Source organism: Primulina huaijiensis, chromosome 5, assembly GCF_012295235.1.
Source record: "Primulina huaijiensis isolate GDHJ02 chromosome 5, ASM1229523v2, whole genome shotgun sequence".
NCBI classification, from domain to species: Eukaryota; Viridiplantae; Streptophyta; class Magnoliopsida; order Lamiales; family Gesneriaceae; genus Primulina; species Primulina huaijiensis.
Window position 1 is genome coordinate 21685510 of NC_133310.1, and position 16073 is coordinate 21701582.

The 16073-nt window shown below is 35.5% G+C and overlaps 4 protein-coding genes across 6 annotated transcripts; 2 read left to right on the top strand and 2 right to left on the bottom strand.

The window, feature by feature from the left end:
• The first annotated feature begins 601 nt into the window (after positions 1-601).
• Positions 602-2737, top strand: LOC140977132 (uncharacterized). The gene is made up of 4 exons (XM_073441724.1): positions 602-1051; positions 1152-1205; positions 1782-1907; positions 2419-2737. Exons 1-4 carry the CDS (start codon positions 656-658, stop codon positions 2599-2601), a joined length of 759 nt encoding a protein of 252 aa, XP_073297825.1. The 5' UTR covers positions 602-655; the 3' UTR covers positions 2602-2737.
• A 501-nt stretch (positions 2738-3238) lies between these two features.
• LOC140977133 (aluminum-activated malate transporter 4-like) lies at positions 3239-5948 on the bottom strand. Its single transcript, XM_073441725.1, has 6 exons — positions 5478-5948; positions 5142-5279; positions 4745-5008; positions 4506-4642; positions 4274-4420; positions 3239-4144 (listed from the first exon to the last, which is right to left on the bottom strand). The coding sequence occupies exons 1-6, from the start codon at positions 5845-5847 to the stop codon at positions 3449-3451; spliced, it is 1752 nt and encodes a 583-aa protein (XP_073297826.1). The 5' UTR covers positions 5848-5948; the 3' UTR covers positions 3239-3448.
• A 1469-nt stretch (positions 5949-7417) lies between these two features.
• Positions 7418-9613, bottom strand: LOC140977134 (large ribosomal subunit protein eL13z-like). Of its 3 annotated transcripts, XM_073441727.1 has the most exons (6): positions 9493-9547; positions 9279-9337; positions 8824-8939; positions 8438-8571; positions 7910-8068; positions 7418-7824 (listed from the first exon to the last, which is right to left on the bottom strand). In XM_073441727.1, the coding sequence occupies exons 3-6, from the start codon at positions 8930-8932 to the stop codon at positions 7603-7605; spliced, it is 624 nt and encodes a 207-aa protein (XP_073297828.1). In that variant the 5' UTR covers positions 8933-8939; positions 9279-9337; positions 9493-9547; the 3' UTR covers positions 7418-7602. The 3 variants fall into 3 exon arrangements, with proteins under 3 accessions (XP_073297828.1, XP_073297827.1, XP_073297829.1); XM_073441726.1 differs by lacking the exon at positions 9279-9337 and having other exon boundaries at positions 9493-9613; XM_073441728.1 differs by lacking the exon at positions 9279-9337 and having other exon boundaries at positions 8824-8935; positions 9489-9564.
• A 2479-nt stretch (positions 9614-12092) lies between these two features.
• On the top strand, positions 12093-15081 carry LOC140977137 (uncharacterized). Its single transcript, XM_073441729.1, has 4 exons — positions 12093-13408; positions 13826-13978; positions 14060-14131; positions 14844-15081. Exons 1-4 carry the CDS (start codon positions 12209-12211, stop codon positions 14949-14951), a joined length of 1533 nt encoding a protein of 510 aa, XP_073297830.1. The 5' UTR covers positions 12093-12208; the 3' UTR covers positions 14952-15081.
• The last annotated feature ends 992 nt before the right edge of the window (positions 15082-16073 follow it).

Below are 16073 nucleotides of genomic sequence, written 5' to 3' on the forward strand. Positions count from 1 at the left end.
ACATGATTGATTATTAATTATGGCAAGGATACTAACTTCATAACTTAAACCTTTGTGGAATTAAGTTAGATGAAACAATGATGTATAATTAATTAATTTATTATTTGACTATCAAAGAATGTTTTTTAGTTCAAATTATTTTAAATTTTAGGTTAAATATAAGATGAAACAAGGACGTCGTGCATTCGTCATCAGCACCGAAAAATAACAATGATTTCTTTTTTATCATCCACTCTTCACCTCCTCATTCCTCCATACCATTTATCATACATTTCAATTTCTCAAGATAATTATAATAAAATAAAAATAATATTTCTCCTCCAATTATAATATGTATTGATATACATAAATAATAAAAAAATATTTTCCTCAAATTAATGTCATTCAAAATTGTGGTTGCCTGGTTCTTTTTATTTTATATTATTTTTAAAATTTGATAATACGTGGCTGCCTTGTTCAAGTTGGCTGAATTAATCAATACAACTCCGTAATTTGAATAATGTAAAGTTGAAGGGCCAATCCGAATACAGAATAAAATCTAGGGGGAAAAGAGTGATTTGTTTAAACAGTCATCTCGATTCCTGAAGCTGCATAAGTTGCAGTTAAGGCCAAAGCAGGTTGCCTCCTTTTAACTTGAGCTCCGATTCTCGTGGCCATGGCTTCGAGTCTGCACTTGCAGTGGCATCCTCTACTGCCCACCAAGACTCGAAAAACCCTTTTCATCAGAAACCCAGATAAACATTTTGTCGCTATCCACCACGTGGCGAGCATACGGGCCTTCAGGCGTAGCGATTTAGACGGATTCGCGAAGCGCGTGGCCTCCGGCGAGGCTTTGAGGGACGCGTGGCGGAGGGCTAACGATGGTTTCGAGCTGTTAGTCTTTGAGACAAAGAAAACGGCGGAGCGGATTGACCGGAGATACGCGGTCTCTCGGAGACTTTCCGCCGTGGCGCAGGCTGCGTCCGATAAAGCTCTTGAGCTTGACCGCGAGTTGGAGATTACGCAGCGATGGCGGGGTTTTTCGCTGAATTTCCGCACAAATTGGCCGAGGGTCTGTTAAAGTTTCCAGTTCAATATGTAACTTGTTGTTTAGCTAATTGGATATTGATTTCTTGCTAATAGAATATTTGTTGTTATGTGTGTTCTTACAGTACAGGAGACAGTTGAATGATTTGCTCGATACGCCATTAGGAAGGGGTTTTGCTGTGAGTTATTTTTGAAACTTTTGTTTGGTCCAATTTCTTGCGTTGACTATTGTTGGTGAATGTCTAGTTAAATGTCAATTGCAAGGTTGCGGTTTATACTTTCAGTTAAACTGTGATTTGATTATTTTAATCTATTGGACATTTGGGATGATGTAGTGAAAATGTGGCCTCCTAGTATGCGNGTGTGTGTGTGTGTGTGTGTGTGTGTGCGCATATCAAAGTCATGCACGTATAGACGTGAAACATTTCGCAGGGTGTCCATATGTTACAACTCATGGAAGTTAGTAAACGGTAGTTTGTGGCCATGACTTTCGTCATTTTAAGAATTTTGCTGACATTTATCGTTTATGAACGATAGTATTGCATGTTAATGGCATGAAGCTCCAAAATTTCTATCCCTTTGAATTTCGGAGAGGGTTATCTCTATTTGCATCATTACTGTTCTTGCTGTACATGGCCTATGTGCTGATTCAATGAAATGTTTGGTTTCTTCTTCAGGATGTTATGTCAACTAGATATGTATAATCCTACTCTTGGATCTCATAGTTCTAATTGTAAATATTCCTATGTGCACAGACACTTTTCTTTGTATGGTTTGCTCTCTCAGGATGGCTCTTCCGTGTTTTAATATTTGCGACATGGGTACTGCCATTTGCCGGTCCTCTGCTAATTGGGGCTATGGCCAACAATCTTGTTATTAAGGTAAAACTGGGTTGTTGAAGTTTTTTTGTTGTTATCTCTATGCTTTATTGACGGGTGTTGATTCAGTACTCCTTTCATATAATTGTTCAAAATTCTGTGGGTTGTAGATGTGGTTTCCTACTGCTTTCTGCGGATGTTGGGGGTTTTTGTTTTTTTATACCTTTTTTGCTATTTTAATGAATGATTTTTATTTCGAAAGAAATAAAATTGTAGAAATAGAAAGTACCTTGGAAGTGCAACTGCATTTTGCTATTTTTTTTTTGTGAAATTTAATCGCTCTCGTGTGGTCTCTGCAGCTCCGATGAAACTTTCTAAACTACAGTGATTTCTTATTTTCATTTTGCTTCGGATTTTTCGTCACCCAGACTCAGATATTCCCTTCTTTGCAAGAAAATTAATGCATGTGTCCTTTGAGTCAGCTGTTTGCTATTTGATGCATGTTCGAATCATTATGCAGCTTGGACATGGTGCTCAAGTTTTATTCACAATTTCTATTGATGTATTCGAGCAGGGAGCTTGCCCGGCTTGCAGGAAACAATTTGTTGGATATAAAAGCCAAACAATTCAATGCGCGAGCTGTGGAAATATTGTTTGGCAACCACAAGGTGGCTCTTCTAAAAGAGGCGGGCGAGGTACCACATCCTCCTCCAAGTCTCAACCAGATATCATTGATGTGGAATTCGAAGAGAAATGAATTGTTTCCTAGGACATACTAGCACATAAGAAAATAAATATAGCTTTTCCCATTTTTTCCCACCGCATGTTGTTTCGACATTTTGTGTAATCTTTTACTGTAAGTTCGGCAGAAAATGTATCGTTTTATTACCTTTACACTTCATCAGTGTTTGTCAGATTAATCTATTTATACGGTTTGAGTGTGACGAGATTTGGCGTCCAATAAATGGAAAAATACTGATGAATGGAGAGGTTATGGCCTAAGGGACAGCCGAGGCGTAAATATAAGTTACTTGACTGAGAAATTATATTTTTGTTTAGTATGTATATTCTTCATTTTTGGTAGACGGTAGTAGTATTATGAGTCAATTCATAGTTACATTAACTTGTAGTTTTTGTTCGATCTTAGTCATTTTTTCATCGGAATGCTGACATGACGTCAGAAAATACTGACATAATCACATCGAAAAATGTTGACATGACATCATAAATTATTCATGTGTCAGGTGCCACGTCCGCACTCCGGTTATAAATGACTAAATTTGAACAAAATACAAGTTACATGCTTAAATCATGAATGATCAATAACATGAAAATAAAAAATATGGAGACCAAAACCGTAAAATGGACAGTTTAAAGGCGAGAAACGTTGTTGCTTGTATAATGAACTGATTCGTTAGAGAATGTGCTCGTACACTTGGTTCACAGCGAGATTTATCCATCCTTCATCAAATTGTTTTAAGGTGATATAGTCATGTGCATGAATTAGATAAATCCTTTATCAAAACCCAAAGTATCAAACTTTACAAAATCTTTCAGGGAGCTCAATTGTCAACTGTACTCCCGGAACGGAGCCGAGCGGGGAATTAATCACAGAAGCACATACATTTTTTCAACCACCTCCATAAACCAGCATCCACGGTAGTCTCAGTCGACTTTACAGGCTCCTTGAATTTTGCCTTCTCACTGAGTTCTTCAAATGAATTCACGATATTCTGAAGCCTGGCAACAAATTCAATCAATAATGAAGTAAATGTCGAAAGTGACAAAGCACTGGCACTTTCATATGTCCTTATTTCTCGCTCGTTCAGAAGATTATCGCCAATTATTGAGAGGCGTGAAGGCCACATGGTCTGATGTTTAAGCACATCTTCTCCAGAACCTCCTTGTGAAAAAGAAATATTGATACTCATGTTCGGATTCTGGGGATCATAGGGGCGTAAAGATGGGTTTGATTTAAGATTTGTTGTGGAGTCGCTGAGGGAATTTATCACAGGTGGTTTGTTCTCGTTATCTTTGAGTTCTCGAAGCTGTTCTGGATCTACAAATTTTCCGAGTCGCTTCTCGCTGTCCCAGCCCTCTGCATTGACCAAAAGATAAGATTTTTTATCAATCATTATCTGAAGATCTTCCGCAGCATCATGAACTTCCTGCAGCATGTTTCCAGGATTTAGTTTTTCCATCTTTTCCACTTTTTCACCGAGCAGTCGCAACACTTTAGCTCCTTCTGCCCCGACTCTCTGAATCTCGTTCTTGAAGACCTGCCTTAGTTCAGATGATGCCTGAAAAATCGTGAAGTTCAAGCAATCAGGATCAGAAGAAAAATAACTATTATTTTTCGAATTTGATGTAAAAGAAAGTTAACGAGTCCAAAATATTAATGTAAAACTGAGAACGTTGTCTAGAAATACCTGTATTTCTGAAAGTATACATCCATGCAAGGCCATAACCATGAATGCGCAATGTCTTAGAGAACCACTAACTTTAATATATTCACTCCAAGGATAATTGAACATTTTGTAACGACCATGAGGCGGTTCCCATACAGCAAAACCCAACTGCAGAATGAAATATTATTACAAAAAACGAACTTCTTGGCAAATCAATTTTGCCTAGCATGAAATGCTGGAAAATTAGTATCACCAGGGATTCCTCTTGGCTAGTGGATTCTACTACAGCTCTATATCCCTTGTACAGAGGATCGTCAGAAGCCTGGTAGAGAAGAATCTTGGACGGTATTCTAGCATACTCAACACACTGCAAATACATATTGATACAGCCTAAACAGAGGGGTCGATGAATCAGCTCAAAATGTCATTTTGGAATGCAAAGAGAATTTGATGCTGCCAAATACAGCAAAAGCGAAAAGAATAGATCGTCACCTTCCAAAGAACTTGCAACGCCCTTAAAATTTGCGACAACCAATTTATGCAAGTCCTCACCAGCCCAGATGGGGTAAATGCAGACATTTATGAGCAAACAAACACCGGCCCCAACAGCAATTAGGAGCAATCTAGAAACTGCTGTACGAACAAAATGAGAAGTTCCCGAGACCAAGACGATACAAAATGTCAGCAAGAACACTCGGAAGCCGTACTCGTACTGCTTCATAGCAGGGTGCTGCTTCAAATAACTAGCTAGAAATCCTATCACCCGAAATGCACAAAGCATAATTTCAGTTTACATGTAATTTCAAGAAAAAAGATCACAAATAGTTATGGTCAAGTTGAATTCAACACACGCACACGCACACGCACATAAAAGATTAAAATATCATACCTGCGATAAAAATGCTGACTACTATCACCACTTCTTGGAATTCTCCTGCCATCTCAGATAATTCAGCAATCCCCAAAGATAGTGCCCCAGCAGAAATGGTCCCCAACGCCCGATTAAATCCTTTATTAAGTGTAGCCCCTACACACAGATACCATATATTAACGCCTCTGCAAAAGGTGGCAAATTAATCTAAATGTGAATCTCTTGCGTACAATTTGCATCACATCAAACATAGATTTCTTGTTAATAGACCAAACCCATAATTTCGAACAAACCATCCGATTAAAAAAAAACACAAACCAATACAGGATATATTCGAGGGAAATCACAACGTACCGATGCTGAATTCAAAAACCACAACAACAGTGAGGATAGCCCAGATGGAGTATTGGCTAATATAACTCAAGGGCTCCTTGAAAAAAATAAGTATAGACACGAGAGACAAAGCGGCGCCCATCTTTGCTGCGAACACCACTTTCCTAGGATCGGAACGACCCATTTCATACGCTCTGATCGCAGTCCCCTTGACATCGTCCCACCACGTCGAAAATCTTTCCCGCGTGATTCGATGAATCCGATAAAAACAACCCTCCCGGCGAATGTAAGGAGCATCCAAACCAACGTCGGAGTAGTACTTCCTCGAAAGCAATCTCTCCCTGCTTCTGTCCGCAAAACTCTGCCTCAACGATCCCAAATTCGCAGCCATTATGGGCAATTTCTGCAACCGAGTTTCATGGGATTAAGAATGTACGAGAAATAATAGTAACATATAGTTAGAATTATTTAATAATATTAATAGACAAATAGTCGCATAGAATCCAGTTAAGCTTCCTGTTCAAACCTATATTATTAGTTTATTACTTTAATTTTTTTTAGGTAATATAATTACAACCAATTATTAAGTTCATTCATATATACAAATTTAATGTATATAAATTACTATAAAAATTTAATGAAGGAAATTTGTAAAATAATTTTTTATTCAAATTTTTATTTTTTTACAAAATGAGATCCTCAAATATATTTGTAATACGTTTGAAAAGATTATTTTTTTAAAAAAAATAATTAAACATGGTTTAAAAAATACTCCAATTTAATGAAAAAAATAATTAAACATGGTTTAAAAAATACTCCAATTTAATGTATATAAAATTGTTATAAAATAAAAAATTAAACTAATTTAATTATATTGATTTTTTTAAGAAAAACAATAATTGAGAAGAGAGAAATCATGACCATGTGAATCGTTTGGGTGAAGGCTGCACGTGCTTCTTTGTTAGGTCATGATATGATGTATAATCATGTTACATAATACTTCGACCATTACGATCGTTAATTTCGTCGAATTATTAATGAATAATATATATTAGTTAAATCAAATAATAATTGGACCAACAGCAATACAATAATAATGAATAATTAAAATATATCAGACAACGTCAAGCATCAGCTTCCCACATGTTAATATACAATTCCATAGTTAATTAGTGTCATCTTATGGTTGAAGGCAAAAACTTGTGTGAGATCTCACGGGTCGTATTCTGTGAGATGGATCTTTTATTTGGGTCGTCTATGAAAAATTATTACTTTTTATGCTAATACTATTATTTTTTATTGTGAATATCAATAGGGTTGATTCGTCTCACAGATAAAGATTCGTGATATACTTATGGTTAAAAATGCATTATAACTTCTTATATCATATAAATTATTTTAATAATTTGTAATTTGGTAGGTCTTAATTTTTGAAAAATAAGCTATTAAATATCATCCTTGTCAAATAAGAAATGGTGGCAATAGTCAAACAACGTGAATAAATTATTGGGACATTTCGTGTAAATAAATATTATCCTAAATATTACGTGCGATAGAGACATCGAATATGAATAAATTCCCATCTGGCATTCGAGAACAAGAGAGGTCCAGATTCTTACCAGCAGCATAACGCCGCGTGTAGGACAGCTGAGCTAATATTTGAATTTGAGAAGCTAGCACTTACAATAAAGTCGTGAAAACAATACACGTTTTCGCCACCATTTCGCCACATATCTTACCGACTTATATTACAAAAATATAATTAGGATATTGCATTCCACCCAACCACCTTCGAATCAACCATATACAGTGGATACTTTATGATCAGATAGCAGTGGATCGAATTAAAATTTTAGATGCATCTTCCCAAAATTTCAAGTTTAATCCCCAAAGATTCCTGTACTTGGATTAATGCAAATGAAAAGAGACTGGATAATGGGAAAAAAATCAAATTCGAGAAATTCACTAAATAGAGCCTTGGACATGTAATAGAACATAAGAACAATATAAAGACAATGTCTCGAGAAAAAGAAAATTCAAGCGCCTGTTAGTTGGAACCAACAATTTGAACAAAATCCTGAAGTCTTTGATTCAGACTCGAATACAGAAACAAAACAGATCCAGATACTGAGGTCACCAGACCCTACTATTTCTTCTCTTCTTTCTCAGCTTCGGCTGCTCTCTTTGCCCTAACGCCAACATGACGTTCATTAGTACGCTCCAGGCGCAATTTGTCATATGCCTTGAATGATTTCATATCTGCTGTCACTTTAACGAGCTCCACAGTGGGTTTTTCGCGTGCAATTGGCATGTATTGACCTGCCACTTGTGTGGCTGTGGCCAACTCCTCGGGAGTAGAATCACCAGCCTGTGGGGGAGATCAACCATGTTTGAGAGATCTGAGGTAACAGGAAATTATCTTTAATGATCTTCAAAATATCATTATTGTATACCTTAAATTTGCGAGTGCGTCTTGGGAAGACAACAAGCTTGGCCTTGTATGTCTTCAGCCTCTGAACGTTAGTCTGGAAACCCTCCAAGGATCGATTTCGGCGACGATGATCCACAGAGATACCAACAGTAGGGGCAAACTTCTTCGGAATGCCAGCAGCCTGGTTAAGACAAATCCAACAGAGATCAAATCATCAATTGGAATTAAAATGGTCACAAGATGAGGGACGCCTAATAAATTGATGTCACGAGGGACACATTTAGAATGGTCCCAACAAATCAAGCTCAACTCACCAGAATGGAAACAGAAAATAGAAAAAATCATGAAATCAAACAGCAATAACTTCCAACATCGGCGTCAAATAGATATTGTCACTAGAAGAATAGAACAGTATGGAAAAATCAAAAACTCATATATAGTGGTTTGGTTATTACAAGCAATCAATATCAGTCAGATCAAAAACACATTTTCTATTAACCAAAATAAAGTAGAAACCAAGCACTAATATGGATTTATGAAACGAAGCTACCTTGAGCTCCTCGAGAGAAAAGCCTCTGCCGGATCTGACTTTCATGTTATACTTCAGTGTCTGTCCATGTACAATTGGGCGAAGGGGGCCTGCAGTAGGCCTGGGGAAAATCTTCACAGCTTTCTTCTGCCTTGCTGAAAGAAGATGCATAAAACAAGATTAAACCACGCTGAAAGAATATGCAAAAAACAAATTAAACCAGCAGTTTTATTAGTAAAGCTTACTATTGGTAAGGTACAAAAGGAGCAGAATTAACACACATGCAGAAAGTGACACAAAGAAGTATTGTGCCGTTAGCATCCAAAATTTGGTTCGAGAATGGGGTGGGGTAAAACGGCAACCTCATTTTTCCAAACAAAAACAGATGACATCAAGAAGATGATTACCATTTCTTCTTCTGGTCTTGCGGGCAGGCTGGTTAAACCAGGTTCTAACATAGTTCTGCCAATGCTTTCTGAAATGCCCATTTGGCACGACGTTGTTGTGCTTAACCATGGTCTACCTATGGCAAGTATAAATGGTAAATTTCAACTCTACTGATGTAGACAGTTGGAAGATTAAACAAACAACATATATGAGCCAAGTAAATCAGAGTTTAAGAGAAAAGTAAATGAATACAATAAATAGGTCATCAACTTCATCTGCATACAGGCTGTATATGAACCCAACAGAACATCAACCAAAATTTGATTTCAATACAAAATCCATAAACCCCGCACCTATTAACATTTCACGTTTTCTTGTACAGATGAATAACACACTCAGTAAAATGGAACCAGCCAAAAAAAATCACCAAACACACAAAAAAACAATTCCAATAGCATCAACAATAAAACGTTACCTTGAAAAAAAATTCTATTATCAAGCAACCCACATGCTGAATATTGACAAAGTAGTCAACTGGAAAGATTGTTAAAACGATTGATACACAAATCCGGGAAAAAAATAACAAACCTCGGTAATTAAAAGCCATTCCAAATTGCGCAATAAATTAAACACGAATATAATCTTCACTAAAAATAGCAGGAAACAGACAAATGTTTAGACTGACTTACTACGGCCAAAGTGGTGGCGATAAGCCGATACTAGCGCGGGGGGCGGGGTGTGGCAGTCCTTCAGTCTCACTGCTCTTTTCTTAGGGTTTGAAGGTAATACGGGTTTATGTATGCAGTGTTAAGAGGTTGTTGGGCCGAAAATATTTGTTGGTTTCAATCTACATTGAAGGCCCACTATTTTATATGGGCCTCATGGGAGCCCACTTTTAAGGGCATACGTGTGTATGTATGTATAATTTTATATTTTAAATAAATTATATTAATATCTATTATCTCAAAATTATGACTATGAACACTGTTTGTTAATGGGACAATAAAAAATATACGACTCACTTTAAATTAAATTAAATAAAAGGTATTTTGACTTTTTTAAATCGAAAAAAGGAGTTGAATGCTGTTGATTAGGTGAGTTCATTTATTAGGTCATTAATTAATTAGTTAGATTTTAATTTTTAAAAAAATATTTTTTAATTAATATATCCCTCCTCGATTTGAGTTTTCATTTATTCTCGTTATTTTTGTGTTCTTCACGACAAAATAATCAAAAATCATTTGAAAATTTGAAGATTTGTAGAGAAGTAAGTATATACTCGAATGCTTTGTATTGCTAGATTTGTTTCAGTTTAGTTCTGATTGTTTTTTTTAGAATTTTTGTGAGTGGAGTTAGTGTGAGTATTTACAGTCGAAGAACGTGTTTATTGTGTGGGTCGTGAAGGTGGATGGAGTGTGATTCGAGTATGATCGTACGTGCTAGGTCTGGATGGTGGAGTGTGAGTATAGAGTGCTAGTTCTGGCTATATGCACACCTCGACCCACAGCATGTGCACCAACTTGTGAGTCTCGACCCACATAATACGTCTATATAATAGCATATTTATAATATAGCATATTTTTTTAAATACATACTATTGTCTATAATATAATAATCTTATCTATGTTTTGTAGGTTATGCCACATGTAATCAAGAGAAGACGTGGAAGGAAAAAACAAAACGGATTTCCATCTGTAGGAGAATTTGGTAGAACATAATATTGAATGATATGTAATTTGTTTGAATTTAAAGACAATCGATTTGATTTTATTAATATGTAATGTGTTTGTGGTGAGTTTTTAATTTTGGTGTGGGTCGAGTGGACAAGATTGTAACGTGTGTAGTAGATTTTTAAATTTGGGTCGCGCGATTGGTAAATTGTTTCAATTTTGGGACGAGCGGGTCGAGTGATAATGTTAGAGGTTTGGTTTAGGGTTTTGTTTAGGGTTTTGGGTTTGGGTCGAGTTTGGGTCGAGATGGGTCGAATGGATAGGAAATTTTTGATATTTTTGAGTTTTGATCATTTTATAATATATAATTCACTTTATATATGATTAGAATATAAATATATATAAAAAATTTATTTGTGTAAACATTACTTATATGTTATAATTTAAGTATGTTAGTTAAAAAATTCATAACAAGTAGAAGAATGCATCTCTTATTCTAACAATGTGGGTTGAATTCATACTCGACTAAAAATCTTAACAAATTTTATAATAATAGAACTAAAAAAATTCATAACAAATTTCATTACATATTCACTTAAATGAATGTATATCGAAGCATATGAAATTAATGTTTATTGTATATAAACATTAACAAATTTCATAATTCTACTAAAANTATATATATATATATATATATATATATATGGATCGAGAAGCCAAAATTATGCTTCTCGACCCATATCAAACCACGCGACCCACCAAAATTGGGTCGAGTATAATCTCGATCCAATTTTGTGACGAGTCGTAACCCTCGACCTAGTTTTGATTGAAATTGTTATAATCCTTAGCACATAAAATTAAATCACTAAATTGAGTGTACTGCACCAAATATTTTATCTCTTTCTTATTTAAAAATGATACAATCTTCTTACAGATTTCAACGTATCTTGATCCTAAAGTTAACTTGCATTCAAAAAATTGATTCCTTCCAAGTTTAGCGGAAAGTAAACCTGTAAAAAAAAACAAACAAAAAGATTAATAGTTGTATAAATTTAAAACAAAACAAAAGTTATTAATTATAAAAATTTAAAATAATGGGTTGTGACGGGTCGTGAAGTCTTCACGTCACGACCCTGGGTCTTGGGTCGTGAAGCACTTTTGCTTTTTGGGTAGTGAAGCACCGTGGGTCGTGATGAAGCTCTTCACCCTGAGTTGTGAACACTGACGAGACCCAATAAATTTCATATCTCAAAATAAATTTCTTAACAATACGTGGTTTTTTTATTGGATTTGTTGCAGAGGAATAACTTATAGACTTGTGGTTAATTGTTAGTAAAAAAATGATAGGATGGAAGGTTGAGAAGAAAAGGATTTTTTGTGAAGATAAGGAATGAAATGAGATCTAGGATTGAATTGGAAAAGAATGAAAAATTGAGTCGAGTAAGTTTTTTGAATTAATTAAATTATAAATTTTATTATATATAAAATTAAAATACACTAATAAAAAAATTAATTTTTAAACAAATTTTAAACAAAAGATAAAAAAAATAAATTACATTCATTCTTTTTTTTAATAAACCCTTCGGTGACTCTTTTGCTCATTTTGCCGTTTGTTAATACTCTGGAACTGCATCGTGAAACATGGGAAGAGATATGGAAATCTTGTCGCCATCGGACAGGACCAAGAACTGGTTCCCTTTGATCCAAACAGACTTGCATCTGCCCGCGTAGAACCATGAACATGCTGCTTCCAGTTTTTCATAATCCTTACCGCGGTTTTTCCTTTCCTTCCAATTCCCACAGAAAGCTATCAAACACCATTGCTCTAATTTCCTATCTGATTCCTCAAAACCATGTGCGAAAATGTTTTCCGAAGTCAATTTGCTCTTCTCTGAGTACGATTTCTGAGCACCCCCTCAGTTCGCTTGGTGATGGGCAGGAGCTTTCTTGCGATATATATAACGATACAATTTGCCTCATGTGCCAAGAAGGGGAGGTAGACGACGCCATGACATTGCTATCTCAAATGGAGGCCATCGGGTTTCGCCCCAATTCTGCGGCTTACAGATTCTTGATAACTGCTCTCGGAAGTATTGGGAGGACTTTAGAAGCTGATATCATTTTCCAAGAAATGACTTTCTCTGGGTGCAGACCAAGAGTGAGGTTGTTCAACGCTTTGCTCTCGAGTTGTTTGAGGAAAGGCCTCTTAAAGCTGGCTGATAAGGTTTTAATTGCTATGGATGATATGGGTTTGGAAAGAAACCGAAAAACCTTCGAAATTCTTATTGACTATCACGTTAATGCAGGGCGGCTCAGTGATACTTGGCTGCTGATAGCTGAGATGAAGAGAAAGGGATATCATCCTAATTCGTTTGTGTATAGCAAGATTATCGGACTTTATAGGGATAATGGGATGTGGAAGAAAGCGATGGGGATTTTGGTAGACATACAAGCAATGGGAATGGTGTTGGATAGAAGAATATACAATAGTGTAATTGATACTTTTGGGAAGTACGGTGAATTAGGAGAAGCTTTGGAAGTTTTTGAGAAAATGCGACAAGACCATATAAAACCGGATATCATAACATGGAATTCATTGATAAAGTGGCATTGCAAATTTGGGGATCTATCCAGTGCCCTCGATTTACTCCATCAGATGCATGAGCAAGGGATGTATCCCGATCCAAAGATATTTATTATTATAATCTCTCGCTTAGGGGAGCAGGGGAAGTGGGATGATGTAAGAAATATTTTCGAGGATATGAGAGGCAGAGGACATCAAAGGAGTGGTGCCATTTATGCTGTTATGGTTGATATTTATGGGCAGTACGGGAAGTTTCAAAATGTCGAGGGGTGTATAAATGCTCTGAAATTGGAAGGCGTTCAGCTATCACCGAGCATATTTTGTGTTTTGGCAAATGCTTATGCGCAGCAGGTTGTATTTCTTCTTTTAGTTTGTATTATTATATCCCTCCACGACCTGCAAACTGAGTGTGTCTGTCTATCTGCTATCTATTTGTCACCGGTTCATCTGTTTAGGTGTCTCACCATTTAAAAACAATCTACATTTACTTTAGGCTACGTCTTTATTCTTCGTCTGTTTGATTGGTTGCTTTGCTCCAATTCTTTCCTATTCATTTATTTGTATATTACTAATGTTCACCAACTTTTACATGGCCATAACATTGAGTGGTTTTAATTTCAAAGAACAAAATACACAAGGAATCAGAAGTATTCTTGAATGGACCCACAAGTCAAGTGACTCGAGTATAGTCAGGATGGATAAAAATTCAGCTTAGCTATTCAAAGTATTAAGAAATTAGCTCGTCTTAATCTATTCCCTTAAATACAGGGATTCTGTGAGCAAACAGTTAAAGTTCTGCAGCTGATGGAAGCTGAGGGAATGGAACCCAACCTAATAATGCTAAATGTGTTGATTAACGCTTTTGCTACTGCTGGACGACAAATGGAAGCACAATCAGTCTATCTCTACATTAGAGAGAGTGTAAGAAAAAGTTCAGTGCCGTAGTTTTTTCCATGATACTGTACACGTATTTTATTAGTCAACAAGCTAATTTTTATGCAGGGCATCAGTCCAGATGTAGTTACCTATTGTACACTTATGAAGGCATTTCTGAGGGCCAGGAAGTTTGATCAGGTTTTTGATATCTGTCTGAAACTAAGAGTCATTGATCATGCCATTTGTCGTAGTCCCGAGCTTGTGCATTTCTATAGCTATTTATTTTGTAAGCCACTATGAATGAGTAGGAGCAGCTCTATTAGATCAGTCAGATTTCTATGATTGGATTTGCATTTATCATTTGTGTTCCTTATGCTACCTTGGTACCAGGCTCATCCTGCTTTTATCAGCTAGAATTATTGTGACATGGAATGAGGCGAGTTCATTTGAGGACGCCTTTGGCAGACATCATATAACACTCGCTCCATAAGCACAGAACTGACTTTTCTGGTGTCACCCATACACCACTATCAAGATTCCTCTTGTGACCAATTTTCTTACCCATTCTCAATATTCGCACATTTTGTCATGAATTGTACCCCCCTCCCCCATCAATTTTATGATGTATCAGTCAGTTTATTATGTCTCCTGGCACAGCTCAAAGAAATGCGTTCGAGCTTTAATTACAGGCCTGTGGCACTTGGAGGTAGATTCGTTATGTTGTATGATTGAGTCTGGTGAAAGGAAAGTGGGGTTTGTTTAGTCAAAAATTAAGTTTTTTTCATCACGTGATTTGGTTTGGTTCTCCTTAAACATCAGGCAGAGAGCAAAGATCGGTAATTGGTTTCATAGAAGCTGTAATGGGTTTACTGAAGCTTTAAAGAAAGTGTTTTCTTTGTTGGCCTTTCAGGTTCCTAAGATATATAGTGAAATGGAATCATCAGGATGCTCACCAGATAGACAAGCCAGAGAAATACTGAATTCTGCGTTGTTGGTTCTTGAACGAAAGCATGGTTAATCCGGTGAACAGGGCACAGGGCATTATGCTAGCATATGATGCAGTGTTCCATTTTCTTGATGTCTTTCCGTTTGCGGCCACTAGGTTTTCGTAATTAACTGTATATACTGTATACATGAAAAATGATACATGCAAGAAAATATTAATTTTTTTTACTGCAAAAATATCGTTTGACTAATAATTTTCTTTTAAAAAATTGTCTTATTAATTTTCTTTTATAAATTTTCAGCCCTTCTTTAAGAAATTTTATTTTACAAATATGTGATTTCGATCGAATTAGAAAAAACAACAGCACAATTATTACTTTTAATTCGTTTTACATTTTTTGGAAATTATATTATTTCTTAAATCTCTAAGAAAGGGAAAAAAAATTGTATTTAAAACTTTAAAAAGGAATGAGAAAAATTAACAATATAAAAAAATGAGAAAATAATTTTTTCAAAGAATTAAAATATAAAAAAGCCAACAAAATTTAAAAAATAAAAAAACTTGATTTTGTTGTGGTTTTTTTTTTGTTCAATCGGTTTATTTTATTTTATATAAAAAAATTACATATTTTTTGAAAATTGGATTATTTCGTATAACCTTAAAAAACCAAAAAAAATTTATTTCTTGTATTTGAAATTTACAAAATTATTTTTATTGCAAATATATGATTAATTGAATTATTAATCACGTGTTTGTAACCAAAAATAAATGATTTTTAAATAATAAAAAAATCATTTTTTTTTAAAAATAATTTTTTATTGTGCTGTGGATTCCCCAAGATCCTTATCCTACCCTGCTCATATTTATCAAGACACGGACAAATTAGCATATCACAAGGAATCCCACAATTGTGTGGGTAGATTAGATCTTATTTATGTGGGCACTATCCTCACTTCATTTCAACGAGTAAGATTTTTTCACACATACAATTTTCAAAAAAAAAGTGGGTCTTATATATGTATGGGCAAATCTTGGCCATCCATCATATCATAAGGGCCAATGCCCGCATGGATAAGATGAAATAAACCAATTGTGTGAAACATTATATAAAAAGATCCTTTTCAAGGTTTGTTCGACCTTATCCGCTATACCCATATGAGTGGTATATCAAACTATTAAGTAGTTGAAACATTA

Bases quoted from the DNA above. Each gene is read 5' to 3' on its own strand.
- LOC140977134 (XM_073441726.1), bottom strand. From the start codon at position 8,932: ATGGTTAAGCACAACAACGTCGTGCCAAATGGGCATTTCAGAAAGCAT. The intron at 8,069-8,437 runs GTAGCTTCGTTT...TGTCTTAACCAG, and splicing joins TTTCTCTCGAGGAGCTCAAG to GCTGCTGGCATTCCGAAGAA. The intron at 7,825-7,909 runs GTATACAATAAT...TCTCCCCCACAG, and splicing joins GACGCACTCGCAAATTTAAG to GCTGGTGATTCTACTCCCGA.
- LOC140977133 (XM_073441725.1), bottom strand. From the start codon at position 5,847: ATGGCTGCGAATTTGGGATCGTTGAGGCAGAGTTTTGCGGACAGAAGC. The intron at 5,009-5,141 runs GTATGATATTTT...TTCGGGTGATAG, and splicing joins AGTCAGCATTTTTATCGCAG to GATTTCTAGCTAGTTATTTG. The intron at 4,145-4,273 runs GTATTTCTAGAC...ACGATTTTTCAG, and splicing joins GTATACTTTCAGAAATACAG to GCATCATCTGAACTAAGGCA.
- LOC140977137 (XM_073441729.1), top strand. From the start codon at position 12,209: ATGAACATGCTGCTTCCAGTTTTTCATAATCCTTACCGCGGTTTTTCC. The intron at 13,409-13,825 runs GTTGTATTTCTT...CCTTAAATACAG, and splicing joins CAAATGCTTATGCGCAGCAG to GGATTCTGTGAGCAAACAGT. The intron at 13,979-14,059 runs GTAAGAAAAAGT...ATTTTTATGCAG, and splicing joins ATCTCTACATTAGAGAGAGT to GGCATCAGTCCAGATGTAGT.
- LOC140977132 (XM_073441724.1), top strand. From the start codon at position 656: ATGGCTTCGAGTCTGCACTTGCAGTGGCATCCTCTACTGCCCACCAAG. The intron at 1,206-1,781 runs GTGAGTTATTTT...CTATGTGCACAG, and splicing joins CATTAGGAAGGGGTTTTGCT to ACACTTTTCTTTGTATGGTT. The intron at 1,908-2,418 runs GTAAAACTGGGT...GTATTCGAGCAG, and splicing joins CCAACAATCTTGTTATTAAG to GGAGCTTGCCCGGCTTGCAG.